The following is a 16,467-nucleotide window of genomic DNA, read 5'->3' as shown; positions in this document are numbered from 1 at the left end:
TTCATACTAAGAAATCCAATTTAGAGAAATTTATGCTAATTGCTATAACCAAAGGACAAATTGTTGTCATTGTGACTCCTTAGTTGCGCCTGCAGCTTGCTTCAGGTGCCTTCCTGCTGTCCGAGTCGTTCTCTGAATGCATTCGCATCCCACTGGATCGGCTGAAGCGAGCTTCTCCCTACCTGATCCACCGCAGCAGCTTAAGCCCCCCTTACCACTGTATCTCTTCTCCCTCCACTCATCCCATTGCCTCCTTCAGGCTGGATGACCAGAGCACCACTCGGCCACCTCATGCTATCTCAGGCCGACCATATTCCAGTGATCCTCTTACTGTGCTTGGAGAGCCCTTCATCAAAGAGGAGGGCTCTGTTGAACTCTTAGGGGGAGTTCTACAGGCTGACAGTGGTCGTGGCTCTGAAACAGACATGTATGAAGAGGCAGAGCAACAGGGGGAAGAGCTGGCACAGCTGGATGTGGAGAGTTCTAGCTGGGCAACGTCTGTGGCTTTAGCATGGCTTGAGCACCACTGCGCAGGCTTTTTCGTGGAGTGGGAACTTGTGGCAGCCAAGGCAGACTTCTGGCTCAAATGTCAATCACTTCCAGAGGGTGTAGACCTGACTGGACTAAAGGCAGCTGCGAGACAACTGTTCCTGCTGCTGCGCCACTGGGATGAAAATCTTCAGCTTAACATGCTCTGCTACAATCCAAATTATATGTGACAGGACCAACGCAGTACAATTCAGCATGCTCTGGAACGAGGAATTCCAGCTCAGCATGCACTGCCAGAAGCAAGTTTATGGTAGAATGTTGACATGTTTGCCTACAAATTAACACAAAGTCTCTAAAACAAAGTTCCTATTAGGAATTTGTTTTTGTAATAAAGTCAAAATGTTTTTATAATTCCTTTGGTAATAATATGATACAGACAGACATACCGATCGATCTTTGCATTGCATAGTAAAGGTAAATGCAAGTAAATGCAGTTTAGCATCTACCAGTAGTACAAATAGTGGCAATTGTGCAAAATGGCAAGTGAAATTAAAAGAACCTCCTACCTTAAATAACTTAAAACATTGACATCCTACACCATGTGGCCACCGTCCTAGAATGTTTAATGTTCACATGTTCTCTCTACCCTTGCTTTGCAAAGTTTTAAATATTCAGAATATACATGACGATGAATGTGATAAGTGATTAATTAAATGACTGTAATAACAAATAGTTTTAATTACTTAATACGTGCCTTTGAAAATTGCCTAAAATTATTGCTGGGATTTAACTTGTTTTCTGCCACATTTTCTTACTGCTGGAATCACTTAGTTGTATGTGTTTTTGTAGCTGAATCTTGTATTGTTTACTGTGTAAAGAGCTTTATTAATAGTTGGTTGATTGAAATGCATTAGAATTGATGATGCTGCACTAAGATATCTAACAGAATCAGTAAATCAATCAGAATATCTTGCAATAAACTTTATTTTTAAAAATAGTTTTGCTATTGTGTACTTCCAGTTTACAATGCTATAGCTGACTGTTCATAGCCTGACACATTTAGCAGATGAGTCACATTAATTGTGTGCTGCTGCTTTGTCTTTAAGAGATCACACAAACACTGTAACTAAGCACGATAAAATCTAGTTTCTAGTCATGCAAAAATAAACATTAAATCACACCCTTTACTAATACGAGAAATGAAATAAAGAGACAAAAAATAAAAAATTCCAAGAACAAAAACAATTGCAAAGAATAAAACAAAAAAAGCCACTGGAAGTTTTATGCTGTTTTGTGCCCTGTACTGTATTCCTGAATTAGTTATTTGGCCAATGCTTACTGATATATTTGTAACAAATGTTATGATGCTGAGATGAGACGCAAAGCAACAAATTACTTCAAACTGGTCTACAATCATAGTTTAAAGCATTGAAACTTGCCTATGAATCTACAGTCTACAGTCATTTACAAGTGCCATTCTACTGCTATTAAATGAAAAAATATAAAATCTCTAGCGACTAGACACTTTAGTGCTAATCATGTTCATTGTCCTTAATTGTAGACTTGGGGGAGTGCCTGTAATGGGGACCTGATAAAATGGCCAAATAGAAACTAAGAGTATCTGCTTAATATTGAAAATAAGAAATTTTTAAGATTATGAGGTGACTGTCATAATCAATCATAATTGCAAATTTGTAAACAGAACTTTGAATTGTAGTTCCTGTTGCAAAGTCAGCTTCTTTCTTCACAGCCCTCTAATTCTCTATTAAGAATAAAGTTAATACCAGACTTGCTGCTGTGGTCTTCTTCCCTTTACACTAATTTATTACACACTCCATTAAGTTTTTTAAGGTACACCTAATCAGTAAGAAACGCAATTGATATAGTTAAGCGAGCTGTGCTTCAAACACACCAAACTCCCTGAGATCAACTTCTTGCCCTGACCAGTTCAACAGTTTTGATGCAAATCAATCAAATCTGATCCAGCTAATTAATGTCTTCTGAAGAAGAATGTATGTTGTTTCATACAAATTTTTTTTTTTTCGCTTAATGATTGAATTTTTAAAGTAGGTAAAATTGTATTTTTATTTTAATTATCATTGCCACATTACCACAATGGAAATGTCTCATTTAATGTAAAATTATATTTGAAGATGAAACAACAAAAGGTTAGTGTCTAAAAACACATCATATTATACAATATGTCACAATAATAAGCCAGACAATAGCCAGTTGATATTCCAACTACTAATTAGCTGAATCAGGTGCAAAGTGGCTGAAAAACAAACTTTCCAGGACCTCAAGAAAAAAATGCTAAAAACTGCTGCTATAGGTGAGACCTTTGTTCCAATGTGTTAATGTCCCAAAATAACAGAGCAACACCGTTTTTTTAAGCCTTGTGTAAAATGCTACATGTAGAAAAGTAGTTCTTTAAGAATCTTCAAAATCAAAATGTTTTCCTCCCACTTTTTCCTGCATGCTAACATCTGAACGCAGAGGTCACAGCAGTGTTAACGTTCTCTCTCCTTCACCCACATAAGAGGTATTTATGGAGCAAGAACATAGACACAATTGCTGGTAATGCAGCACTTATTGGCGTTTGGCCTTATGGGACTCTGAGCCCATGTCCGATGGAGAAGGGGCCGGATTGAACCAAAGACACAGCAAAATTATGAGATGGCAAACATGCAAGGACAAGGAGCTGTAGATGGTTGAGGGATACGTGTTCCATGACAGCTCTATCAGACCCAGTATCAACACCCTGAGAGAAAAAAAAACAATGAAGAGATATAAAGTAGATTGTCAACAAATTGCATATTGAGAAACATAATAAATGAGATAGGAATGTAAGATGGCAAGTCAAAGAGAAAAAGCCAAAGAGGAAAAATAGGGGACAAGAAGAGAGCAAGCACAGAAAACACCGCCAGAGGTAAACAATTAAAAATAACAGAAACTTTGTAAAAAGCAAATGCAGCACACACAGTCACCTCAGGCATGTGTGTGTTGGTGCATGTATTCTTACCTCAGCAGGTCAGCCAGTTTTTTGACTCCACAGCTCCATAGCAGGTAGGGCAGTGTGTGGAAGTACCAAACATAAAACTGGTAGTGAAGTGAGCGGCAGAAGCACATGCCAATAAAGTTGGATGAGAATAAGATGAGAACAATCTGTGAGATTGAGTTAGGGAACACTGAACTATTGATCAGATGAACAAATAATTAACAAAATACACATCTACAAAAAATAAGTAAATAAACAAAAGAGGGCAGAAAGACAAAAGACTTCTTTCATATAAAAAAAACAGAAGCAGTGCTCTCCAGATATAAATGCTTTTGTTACGTTTCTTCACCATGAGCTGGCTTAACAACTAGCCTACAGTTGCGTGATTACTTATCACCCCAAACCGTTTTTCCTACACGCTTTACCAAACATGGACTTGTATCTCTCTATGTGATGGCATATAGAACAAAAAGAATCCCATAACAGTCCATTATCTATATATATAAAGCTCAAATACCACTGACTGACTCACTCACTCATCACGAAATCTCAAAAACCACTGAATGGATTGCAATGACATTTGGAACATACCTTCCTCTTGGGTCTTAGGAGCTCACTAAGAAAGGGTTTTGAAAAATTCGGCCTGGATCACGGCTAACTCGCGAAAAACGCGATTTCTCACGCATTGTAAATTCTTTGAAATAACATTACGGATCCTAATAAAACTTAGTACATTGTTTCTTATTAGATGTTAGATGCACGATAAAAATTATTAGTACGTTATTTGTTGATGTTACGTTCTGATCTCTGATCATCCAGTCCTGCTCAGTGCTTACTGTTTATTGCCATATTGCTTAGCGTTCTGCCTTCCATAGCGAAGCACGGGTACTTCCAGCTAGTACTGTATAAATCAGCTCTTAGAAGAAGATAAATAAAAAGATATGATCAGCACGGAGATTTTGTGTCATTGGCTTCCTCTCTGATGGATCTTTTAAAAGAGCCCAAATACTGCTGCCTGACCTGAAAAACACACAACACAACACAACACAACACAACACAACACCCACAGAGAAACAATTTAAACATATCTGCAATACTCTTTATGAATTCACTTAAGCAACAGGATAGAAGCTGCATAGAATAAGTTCTGCCAGCTGCATGTTACTACACTAGAAAAAGGCTTTTTTTAAAATGTTCTTTAATGGTCCATTAATACTTTAATATTGCATAGAGGTGTGTCTAGCTAAATCGCATCAGTTGTGCATGCTGCTTCAAAGTGGTCCATCCAGGCTCGAGGACTAAACATTATTAAGCAAGACCTACCATTTTATAATGAGTTTCTTTTTGCACTCAAAAGCGCTGTAGCTGAAAATGTGATTTGATTTATGGTATTAAAAGTTCTATGTTAAATAAATAAAACAGCCTAAAAACAAAAATATTATTAGTCCACTACTTTTTTAAGTTAATGTAGCCAATGAAGCTACACAATGAAGCCAACCAGTAAACATTACTATCTGTGCAACCCAGCCACAGGAAGCTTATGTTATTGTGGATCAAAACGTCCCCTACCTCTTCCATCTCTTTAAAGCAAAACAGACAAGCGTGGTCAGGTGAGCGAATAACAGGACCAGATGGAAGTACCTAAAAATAAAAATTGTACATAAAACCTTATGATTGTTATATGAATAAACATTCCTCTTTTCTTTTAAATTTGCTCTCAATAATGTTTGATTATTAGGTATATTCTTGCTTTTCACAAAGAACTGAATGTATCATCTGTATACACACAATCTGGAAAATAAATTCACACATCCAAACTCTGCTGTGTGGCAAAGAGAATACCTGCTGAGGAAAATGTCCTCTGGCAAGAAGCGCCAGTTCACTGTCCACTTAAACAGAAACTGACGGCCCAGATCAAACGCCCGGCTTATGTACCCTGCAGGATTCTCGCAGAGGAAGGGCAAACCTAATACAAGCTGAAAAGAGAGAAATAAGTGAAGGTAAGTCCAATGATAGAAGAAAAAGGGAAAAAGAGCTATGGAAACACAAAAGGCTAAGATGAAGGGATGATATTAATTTATTTGTGGCTTATATACTATCAAACAAATTGCTTTTCTAAAGAAAGTGATTAAGTTTTGAGTATATTAACCCTGTAAGTTGACCCTGCAAACTTAGTAGCCAGCAAGAGGCTTTGTGACACAGATGTGATTCCAGCAACAAGAGGCCAGCAAATAGACACAATATTATGCTCTATGCATATTAGGTTTCATGTGATAAAACAATAAATTCAAATGATTGACCAATAAATGTTAATCACACAGTGGGGTGCATCCAAATTTGCTTCCTACATATCTTATTGGGTGGACAATGAACATTAGTGAGTAACATGTGGACTGTAAACGTGGTATAAATGTCTAAACATGCTTATGTGTGTCCTGTTAAAATGTGAGACCTGGATAATTGCACAGAGTGTGAGCTTGGGAAGGGTCTTCATCAGTCCAAACTCGGAGAGAAGGATGAAGAAGAGTCCTGGAGCGAAAAGCATGACGTTCATCTTCACTGACACGGCCAGACTGTTCACATTACAGAATGTACAATTGACAAAAATGACTCAATTTCAATCAGACACAATCACTACAAGAGATGATTAACTAAGTAAAGCTGAAATATATGCTTTTTTCTGTTTGTTTAGTTGTTTTATTTTATTCTGAATTCCCTCTTTGCTACCAGTCAAAGTTTTAGAACACACATTTCCCAGTTTTTATTGAAACTTGCACAGATTAATGATTAAAATTTAAGAAATAATAAATTTAAATAAAATATTTTCAGAGCTGACACCTTTTGCAGGTGTAACAGTCGAACACTTTTTTTGTACAATAGAAATCAAGCAGAAGTCCCCTCAAATGTGTGCACTTTTTGGATGCTTTACTTTCACCTTTCTGTCCAGTTGAACCCAAACCAGCTTGATGGGCTAAAATCTATAGACCATTCCACTGAGCGTTTTACATCCTGCAGAGAAATATTTTCCAAATATTTCTTAAGAGCATGAGAGGTTGTAGTAATATAGGCTGTTCAAACACTGCTTTTATGCAGACAGAGGGTTTGTAAGTAAGCAACAAAAGTTGGGTCTTAGGAATTTTTACCATCAACTTACTAGGGTTAATTCACTTCTGTTGCTTCAGAACAGCTTTAAGTTTTTAACCCATTACTTCCTTCCTGTACAATGCATCTGAAAAATATTCACAGAGCTTCACTTTTCCCACATTTGTTATGGTACAGCCTTATTCCAAAATGGATTAAATTCAATATTTTCCTAAACATTTTTACAAACAATAGCTCATAAAAATTTTTTTTTAAATAAAAATAAGTAATAATAATAATAATAATAATAATAATAATAATTCAATAATGAAAGAAAATAAATCACATGTACATAAGTATTCACAGCCTTGGCTCAATAATTTTTTAAAGCATCTTTGGCACCAATTACAGCCTCAAGTCTTTTTGAGTATGATTATACACCTATTTTTGGGCAGTTTCTCCCATTCTTCTTTGCAGAACCTCTCAAGCTCAATCAGTGCAAAGCCATTTTCATATCTCCAGAGCTGTCCAATTGTGTTCAAGTCTGGGATCTGGCAACGTCACTCAAGGACGTTTACAGAGACGTCCAGTAGCCACTCTATTGTTATCTTGGCTGTGTGCTTAGGGTCGTTGTCCTGTTGGAAGATTAACCGGAGCAGGTTTTTATCAGGGATGTCTCTGTATATTCTCTGCATTCATCTTTCCCTCAATCCTGAGTAGTCTCCCAGTTCATGCCGCTGAAAAACATCCCCACAGCATGATACTGCCACCACCATGATTCACTGTAGGGATAGAATTGGCCAGGTGATGAGAGGTGCCTGGTCTCCTCCAGACATGACGTTTGGCATTCAGGCCAAACAATTAATGAATTTAGTTTCTAATGGTCTGAGAGACCTTCAGGCTCCTTTTGGCAACCTCCAGGCGGCCCGCTCTAGGAAGAGTCCTGGTGGTTCCACTCATCAAGGATGATGAAGGCCACTGTGTTAATTGAGACATTCATACTTTATGGCTTGGTTTGTGCTCTGATATGCACTGTTAAATATGGGACTTTATATAGACAGGTGTGTGCCTTTCCTGATCATGACCAATCAACTGAATTTACTCCAATCAGGTTGTATATAGAAATATCTCAGGGATGTTAATTGGAAACAGGATGCACTTGTGCACAATTTTCAGTGTAATGGCAAAGGATGTGAATACTTGTGATTTTGTTCAATTTTTTTGTGAAAAAACTTCTTTCACATTGTCATTATGGGGTATGCTTGTAAAATTTTTAGGAAAATAATACATTTAATCAATTTTGGAACAGGGTTTTGGCATAACAAAATGTGGAAAAAATGAAGCGCTGTGAATATTTCCCGGATGCACTGTACATTGTTTTTCAGTTTTTGGTAACCTAAAATAAAACCTTAAAAGTTAAAGATTGCTATTTCAGTTTATTCAATAGACTTAATGCTTAAATTTAAAAAACTTTGAGAAATTAGAGTGTTCTAAAACTTGTGAATAATAATATTTCCAACCCTGTCCTTGTCAGTGTCCTATTACCTATAGAGGGCACAGCCCAGGGTCCAGTGTGCATCCAGCATGAGGTTTACTGCTCCAAAAAGCAGCATCATGGCCACAGGGTCGTTAAAGAGTCGCAACACGAAAATGGAGTGGATCCGATATGACGCACAGCAGACAAAGAAGAAAACATATGGCGGGACCTGAAGAGACAAGATGTATGTACATTACTTTTTATATGGTTTACTGTGGCTATTTAATAAATGAGGAAACACGTGCAAATCTTATTAACTGGCATCTTATAAAAAGGTTCATGTGTCATTTAAATTAGGACTGTAACATTTCCTCGAGTAACTCGAGCAATTCGATTACAAAGATTCATCAAGGCAAGTTAGTTTGCCTCAATGCCTCGTTTAGTTGTAAAGCCATTAGGGTTGCACAAGCCAGTGCACTCTTAGTGCCGGCCTCAAGGCCGGATAAATGGGGAGGATTGCGTTAGGAAGGGCATCCAGTGTAAAACATGTGCCAAATCTAAAATGCGGATCACAAACCAGAATTTCATACCGGATCGGTTGAGGCCCGGGTTAACAAGAACCGCCACAGGTATCGTTAGCCAACAGGGTACCGGTGGAAATTTTGCTACTGTTGGCTAAAGGAGGAGGGGGAGAGGAGGAAGATGTCTACAAAGACAGCAGGAAAAGTAGAAGTGTAGGAGAGTAGAGGTTCGGGTTGGTTTTTTAAATGTTGGTACTATGACTGGTAAAGGGAGAGAGATAGCTGATATGATGGAGAGGAGAAAGGTAGATATGTTGTGTGTTCAGGAGACCAAATGGAAAGGGAGTAAGACCAGGAACAATGGAGGTGGGTTTAAACTGTTCTATCATGGTGTGGCTGAAAAGAGAAATGGTGTAGGAATGATACTAAAGGAACAGTACAGAGTGTATTGGAGGTGAAGAGAGTTACTTATAGGGTGATGAACATGAAGCTGGAAGTTTGAAGGGGTGAATGTTTAATGTCATCAGTGCCTATCCTCCACAAGTGGGTTGTAAGATGAAGGAGAAAGAAAAATTAATGAGTGAGTTAGATTAAGTGGTGGAGAGTAAACCTAGGAATAAAAGATTGGTTATTTCAATGGCCATTTCAGACTTCAATGGCTATGCTGGTAAAGGGAAGTTAGAGCAATTAAGGATAGAGATAGAGGTGTGTTGAGAAAATGGAGGGAGTATTTTGAGCAGCTGATGAATGAGGAAAATGAGAGAGAGCAAAAGAGAGAGAGAGAGAGAGAGAGAGAGAGAGAGAGAGAGAGAGAGAGAGAGAGAGAGAGAGAGAGAGAGAGAGAGAGAGAGAGAGAGAGAGAGAGAGAGAAGGATGGATGATGTGGAGATGGCGAAGCAGGAAGTGAATACGATTAGTAAGGAAAAAGTGAAAGCAGCGATTAAGAGGATGAAGAGTGGAAAGTCGGTTGGACCAGATGACATACCAGTAGAAGCATGGTTATGTTTAAAAGATGGCAGTGGAGTTTTTAACCAGATTGTTTAACAAAATTTTTAAAGGTGAGAAGATGCCTGAGGAGTGGAGAAGGAGTGTGCTGGTACCAGTTTTTAAGAATAAGGGAGATGTGCAGACCTGCAATAATTACGGGGAAATAAAGATTATCAGTCACATTATGAAATTATGGGAAAGAGCAGTGGAAGCCAGGCTGAGAAAAGAGGTGACCATCTGTGAACAGCAGTATGGTTTCATGCCGAGGAAGCACCACAGACGAAATATTTGCTTTAAAATTGTTGATGGAAAAGTATAGAGAAGGTCAGAAGTAGTTGCATTGTGAGTTTGTGGATTTAGAGAAATTTGTGTTACTGTATGAGGAATTCAGGTGTGTCAGAGAAGTGTGTGAGGGTGGTGCAGGACATGCATAAGGACAGTGTAACAGCAGTGAAGTGTGCAATAGGCATGACAAACTGGTTCAAGGTAGAGGTTGGACTGCATCAAGGATCGGCTTTGAGACCTTTCCTGTTTGCAGTGGTGATGGACAGGTTGACGGACGAGGTCAGACAGGAGTCTCCCTGGACTATTATGTTTGCAGATGATATTGTGATTTGTGGTGAGAGTAGGGAGCAGGTTAAGAAGAGCCTGGAGAGGTGAAGGTATGTGCTGGAGAGAAGGTGAATGAAAGTCAGTAAAAGTACGACAGAGTACATGTGTGAAAGGGAAGGCAGTGGAGTGGTGCAGTTGCAGGGAGAAGAGGTGCTGAAGGTGGAGGAGTTTAGGTACCTGGGGTCAACAGTGCAAAGTAATAATGAGTGTGTTAGAAAAGTAAAAAAAAGAGTGCAGGCAGGGTGGAGTGGGTGGAGAAGAGTGGCAGGAGTGATTTGTGATAGAAGAGTGTCTGCAAGAGTGAAAGGGAAAGTTTAAAGGACTGTAGTGAGACCTGCAATGTATAATTTAGAGACAGTGGCATTGAGTAAAAGACAGGACGTGGAGCTGGAGGTAGCAGAGCTGAAGATGCTGAGAGTTTCATTGGGAGTGACGAGGATAGACGGGATTACAAATGAGTTTATTAAAGGGACAGCACAGCAAGGGAAGACCAAGAAGGAGGTTTATGGATGTGGTGAGGGAAGACATGCATGTAGTTGGTATGAAAGAGTCAGATGTAGAGGACAGAGTAGTGTGGAGACGGATGATCCGCTGTGCGACCCCTAACAAGAACAGTCGAAAGAAGAAGAAGCAGCTTTGTTTAGTCTATTTAACTATAAACGGTGAACTGCATTTCCCATTGACCATTTTTATGATGCACCACTCTGAAACATTCTGGACCAGAAACACAGAAGACGCTGCAGAATGAAAAATGGAGGAACAGGGAAGAAACAATGAGGGGCAAGGAGAAGATTTATATGAAAGCCCGTTTCCGCCACATTAAATAAAAGGTTTGCCTAATTTGCCTTGCTTTCGGTCTCCTCTGATTCAAAAGGGGAAACAAAAAAACAAAAAACAAAAACAAACGACGAACGACGTTGTTTTTTCTTGCAATTCCGAGTTTCTTTTAGGAAATCGGGTGGCTTTACCCGCTCTGTAGTGCCAGAAAGTTTTACACATTGAAAATCAAATAGGCTACAATCAATAGAATCACAATTGCAATAGAATAACAATCAGCTCTGGCAGAGAGACGGAACAAGACAGATGAAGCAGAGGAGGCCTCGTTTATACACCCATACACCAGCAGCTTCCGCTTCGGTTAACAGTGGCGGCACTAGAAATGTCGGATGTTTAAAAAAGTCAGAATTACAAGGAATGAAGTCAGAATTAAGAGGAAAAAAATTGGAATAGGCAAACTTTTTTATGTCGTGAAAATGGGCTTCCATATGATTCAGGCCAAAGAAAGAGACAAAGTTTCCTTTCGTTTCTGATCATTCCAAACTTAAATTTTTTTTTTTTTTTTTCTTGAAGTAATCTGCAATTTATTTTTATTTATGATTTTTTTTTCATGTATGTATTTGTATTTACATTTTGATGTAATATGGCAATTAAATGCACTAAATGGGTTTAGTTTTCACAAATATTTCTTTATGCATTTTCAGAAATAAAAATGTAAAAAGATTTTTTGAAAGGAACAAGTTACCTGTTCACTTTAAGAGTCCTGCTTTTATTCTTCTGTTTATTTAGTATTGCTCTTTAATAAAGAAAAAGTACTTCTTATTCGATTACTCGATTAATTGTTGGAATAATCAGTAGAATACTCGATTACTACAAAATTCGATAGCAACAGTTCTAATTTGAATATTACACATAATTTTATCCTCTACTGGTTGTACCTTCTATTTAGAAGAATTAGGGTTAGGGTTAGGGTTAGGGCTGTGTATTCCAGGTAGTGTTTAATTAATTTCTGTGCATGCTTTAGTGGGTCTCACCTTGTTTGTACGGTGATAAATGCGGAAGACCAACAAAAGAGTTATAAGATAGAAGCTAGCAAACAAATACTGCGCCAGTCTAACATTCAGCCCCCGGTCCGTAACATAGTAAAGAGCAGTGAAAATGTAGACAAATCCTGCTGGGTACCTAAAAAAAAAAAAAAAAAAAAAAAAACACCAGAACACAGTTTGAATGTTCTTAACTGGCTAAAGCTTTACATTCAGTGATCCAGATAATCATTCTTGCTTTCATATAAATTAATATTGTGGACTTGTAAGCTTTACATAAATTTTTAAATAAAATGATACAATTAAATAATAAGACAGAGCACTGGTCTGCACATTTGAATGAAACTCACACTAAAGGCCCAGTGTCTCCCTTTAACTGGGTATAGTCATAGGTACCGTTAATAACACCCTCAACTTCATCCATGTAGGCTTTCCAGTCAATCTCTGTATCTGTGGAGGGAACAGTGTGTTTAAAAGATACAACAGTGAAAAGACATACTTTAATATTCAGACAAGAATAATATAACATGGTGAGTACATTTTACTAATATTTATTGAGCATTTTAAAAATAATTTTACATAAATGGGTTGTATACTTCCAAACTGCAGTATATTTACTTAAGTAGTCTATATGGTCAAATGTTTTGTACATTTACATACAATAAGTCTCCAGATCTCCAGTTTCTATTTTGCCCGTCTCCAAACCAGGAGGAAACATATGATTTTAGAATTCAGGTTCCTCTAAAAAGTGAGCCAAGTGAGAAGATGCCAAACTTGGAAAAACATCAGCGCTAGATTTGAAAAAATTTTGTTTGTGACACTTTGATTAGTATTCACATCCGTCATGCCAACTGAGGTGAAAGTTATTTGCAGCATTTGACACAGCTGAGCCTCGTCATTGGATTTTTACGCTGTCTGAGTTATCAGTGGAAAAATTCATCGCTCATTAAGAATGAATCTCTCATTAATTAATTCAGTTCTGTTAGCAAGTCTTGTAATTAAAACAATGTTATGATTTTTGTCGTGTTGAAACTTAGTCAGCTGTCATCTATACAGAATGTGTAAGAGCTCTTCTATGTTTTGGTGATATGACGGCACAGGTGCGTGCCAAAAATGCTGTCAGCCACTTGCTGATTACAAACTGCATTGACTACAGCATAACTGTACACAACCCTGGTCAAATGACCACCAAAATCTCATTTAGCTTTAGTTTTAGAGGTCTTTAGGACTGATCGTCTTTAAAATTGTCTAATGTAATTTATCTGGGTACCAAGGCAAAGTACAAATGTAAATAAAAACATTTACAAATAAACGGTAAACTATGTTTTATGTATTTCCAAGAAAATTTTTACTTAAAACCTCTTTTAGGGTCAACATTACAAAAACAAATCCCAGATACAACATTTCGAATGTGGAAATTTCTCCCTATTCACCAAACCAGAGGCGATAAGGGAAGCAAAAACTTCCTTAGACAAGAAACCAGACTTAAAAATAAATAATATACATCTAATCCACCGTCATAACAGCCTGTCTGCATGTCTCAGATAAATCATTTTACATTCGTATTACAGTAAAAACAAACATTAGTAATAACATAATCTTAACTTAAAGCACTTAATACGTAATGTGAAAATGTAAACATATAATTACACTATACCCTGGAATATAAGCATTAAAATATCTTATTTCTGATTTATACACAAGTCATCTATTATAGGTCATGAAATGAAAAATGCAGTTTAGATAGTTAGCTGTTCCTTTATGTCCTGCACTTGCTAATTTATTATTATTATTATTTTTTTTTTAAGAAATAAGCCTGAAATGATCAGCAAAGAAACCCCGTTTTGAGACATGTTTAAACGATTAAATGAATGTTTTCTTAGTTTTGGGGAAATGAGGAAGGTTCAGGTGTCATGTAGCACCACAATCATGGACTCTGTGATTTCAGATTGTCCATGTTACAGGTACATCATTAGGGGTGAACTGGGCGCTTCTGACCTGATAGTTAACACAGGTTTATGTTTGACTCGGTTACTTTCCCCCTTTGCTTTTAACAGTGAATTAAATGTTTATTCTTCAGACTGCATGCACTGGCTGTTAGCAGGTTAGCTAGTCCGGGACTTACACGCTACTTTTTGAATGACCCACACGTTGATTCCGATTTCCACGCACCAGAGCACCGCCGCCACCAGCGCTGTGTACTCCGGTTTGAACAAAATCAGGTGCTTGTCCTGCCATATGGAGTTAATTGTGGTGTTAAACGTGGACGTACGAGAACCTCTCTTCTTGCCTCCTGCCATGTTTGGCGGTATGACAGCAGCGACAAGGCGACGGCAACTGCAGGAAATACACGTCCCCGCTGCCTGTTATTTTCCCACCCGTTTTTCAACGGCGTCTCCCGTGTACTGGAAGGGGCGAGATTTGTCAAAATGCGGGTGGGGAAAAGAAACGTGTATGCCGAAGTCACGTCTATGAAGCCGCCATCTTGGAAGGGCTCATATTCCCCCTTTGGTATGATCACTGAATATAGAGTATACATTTATGATTGCCACTTTCTTCATACTTTCCTTAATAATTACTTATTATTGCTACATTCATGCTGAATTACATCATTATTCTATTTTATTTACATTGCCTACTGTCTGCTAGTATAAGTGTATTTGTAATCTTTCAGGGTTCAATAAAGTATTGTATCTGTCCATCTTTCTATCTATAAAAACTATTTGTTTGATTATTGAAAAAGTCAGTTGGTGTCAACAATTCTCATACAAGAATTTTGTTTATTTTTGCTCAATCAAAAACATATTTCTCAAAAAGCCCCAGCCTGATGCAGAGGGTGCCTGTATGCCCACTGAACTGCCTGTATGCCCACTGAACTTCAGTGAACCTTTGGTAGAAATAAAATGTTATGTAGTGAACTGACAATGCAGAGTGATACACAAAGCAAAATGACCCAGTGCTCTACTAAATATCAGCATTCTTACAACAACACTTGTCCAGTCAATTTAAGTCAAGTCAAGTCAAGTCAAGTTTATTTGTATAGCGCTTTTCACAACAGACATTGTCTCAAAGCAGCTTTACAGAAAACAACAGTTAAGGTGAATGGTGTGCGTTTGTCCCTGATGAGCAAGCCGTGGCGACAGTGGCAAGGAAAAACTCCCTTAGATGATATGAGGAAGAAACCTTAAGAGGAACCAGACTCAAAGGGGAACCCATCCTCATATGGGTGACATCAAGAGTTTGATCATAAATCTTTCAACAATACAGAACAATTTGTGATCATCATAGATCCAGCATCAGCTTCTCCATGCCAGGGCCTTTAAACACTCGGCATCTACTTCTCCATGATCATCCATAGGTCCATAATCTTCACGAGGTGGGACGTGACTGGAGCTGGCCAAACCTCAGGATGCCTCGGGATGGGGAGAGAAAGAAAAGCAGTGGAGAGGAATTAGCGTAGCTGCTGTTCATGATAATAACAGCACAAGTTGATAATGTGCATGTGATTATATAGTCTGGAGCACAAGGTTGTGATGTGATGTGTGTTATGTGTAGGCTTTGCTAAAAAGATATGTTTTTAATCTACACTTAAACTGGGAGAGTGTATCTGAACCCCGAACACTGTCAGGAAGACTATTCCAGAGTTTAGGAGCTAAATGTGAAAATGCTCTACCACCTTTAGTGGACTTTGCTATTCTAGGAACTACTAGAAGCCCAGAGTTTTGAGATCTCAGGGAGCGTGAAGGATTGTAGCGTGTTAAAAGACTGAAGAGATACATGGGAGCCAAACCATTTAGTGCTTTATAAGTGAGTAGCAGTAGTTTGTAGTCTATTCGAAACTTAATAGGAAGCCAATGTAGGGACGATAAGATTGGGGTTATATGATCGTATTTTCTTGCCCTAGTAAGAACTCTTGCTGCCGCATTCTGAACTAACTGAAGCTTGTTTATTAATGATGCAGGACATCCACCAAGTAATGCATTACAGTAGTCTATTCTAGAGGTCATAAACGCATGGACGAGCTTCTCTGCATCAGATATAGATAACATATTTCTTAGCTTAGAAATATTTCTAAGGTGAAAGAAGGCTGTTTTTGTAACTTGATTGATGTGATTTTTAAAAGATAAGTTGCTGTCTAAAATAACTCCCAGATCTTTTACTGTTGAACTAGTAGTTACAGAGCAACCGTCTAAATGCAGGCTGGAGCTTCTGTGTACTATTTTTTGGGCCGATGAGCAAAATCTAAGTTTTATCAGAATTTAATAGCAGAAAGTTATGGGTCATCCAATCTCTTATTTCTTCAACACACTCAGTTATGCGAGCTAATTGAGCTGTATCGCCTGGTTTGGATGAAATATATAGCTGGGTATCATCAGCATAACAATGGAAGCTAATTCCATGCCTTCTAATAATATTTCCTAACGGAAGCATGTATATTGTGAAAAGCAGGGGTCCTAGAACTGACCCTTGTGGCACGCCATA

General features: G+C 38.1%; 2 protein-coding genes across 7 annotated transcripts in view; one reads left to right on the top strand and one right to left on the bottom strand.

The window, feature by feature from the left end:
- The window catches only part of vwa5b2 (von Willebrand factor A domain containing 5B2), a 28,929-nt gene extending 27,073 nt beyond the window's left edge, over window positions 1-1,856 (top strand). For all 5 annotated transcript variants that reach the window (XM_083525524.1, XM_083525522.1, XM_083525523.1 and 2 more), the window contains exon 22: window positions 84-1,856. In XM_083525524.1, coding sequence (XP_083381650.1) covers window positions 84-719 — 636 coding nt within the window. In that variant the 3' untranslated portion in view covers window positions 720-1,856. The remainder of the gene's footprint in view (window positions 1-83) is intronic.
- alg3 (ALG3 alpha-1,3- mannosyltransferase) lies at window positions 1,456-14,458 on the bottom strand. Of its 2 annotated transcripts, none has more exons than XM_083525909.1 (10): window positions 14,111-14,458; window positions 12,336-12,435; window positions 11,977-12,124; window positions 8,114-8,274; window positions 5,940-6,060; window positions 5,330-5,463; window positions 5,057-5,128; window positions 4,432-4,507; window positions 3,512-3,657; window positions 1,456-3,250 (listed from the first exon to the last, which is right to left on the bottom strand). In XM_083525909.1, exons 1-10 carry the CDS (start codon window positions 14,283-14,285, stop codon window positions 3,079-3,081), a joined length of 1,305 nt encoding a protein of 434 aa, XP_083382035.1. In that variant the 5' UTR covers window positions 14,286-14,458; the 3' UTR covers window positions 1,456-3,078. The 2 variants fall into 2 exon arrangements, with proteins under 2 accessions (XP_083382035.1, XP_083382036.1); XM_083525910.1 differs by having other exon boundaries at window positions 14,158-14,297.
- Window positions 14,459-16,467: the final 2,009 nt, after the last annotated feature.

Source organism: Silurus aristotelis (genome assembly GCF_946808225.1).
Source record: "Silurus aristotelis genome assembly, chromosome: 22".
In the NCBI taxonomy this organism is placed as follows: domain Eukaryota; kingdom Metazoa; phylum Chordata; class Actinopteri; order Siluriformes; family Siluridae; genus Silurus; species Silurus aristotelis.
Note: the sequence above shows the minus strand (reverse complement) of the source record. Positions and strands in the feature narration are given on the sequence as shown.

What these genes read in the sequence shown, in the direction of transcription:
- alg3 (XM_083525909.1), bottom strand. Translation starts at nt 14,285, where the DNA reads ATGGCAGGAGGCAAGAAGAGAGGTTCTCGTACGTCCACGTTTAACACC. An exon ending in CTGGGCTGTGCCCTCTATAG is followed by an intron (nt 6,061 to 8,113) that starts GTAATAGGACAC and finishes TAATGTGAACAG; the next exon opens with TCTGGCCGTGTCAGTGAAGA. An exon ending in CACAAAATCTCCGTGCTGAT is followed by an intron (nt 3,658 to 4,431) that starts CATATCTTTTTA and finishes AACTCAATCTCA; the next exon opens with CAGATTGTTCTCATCTTATT.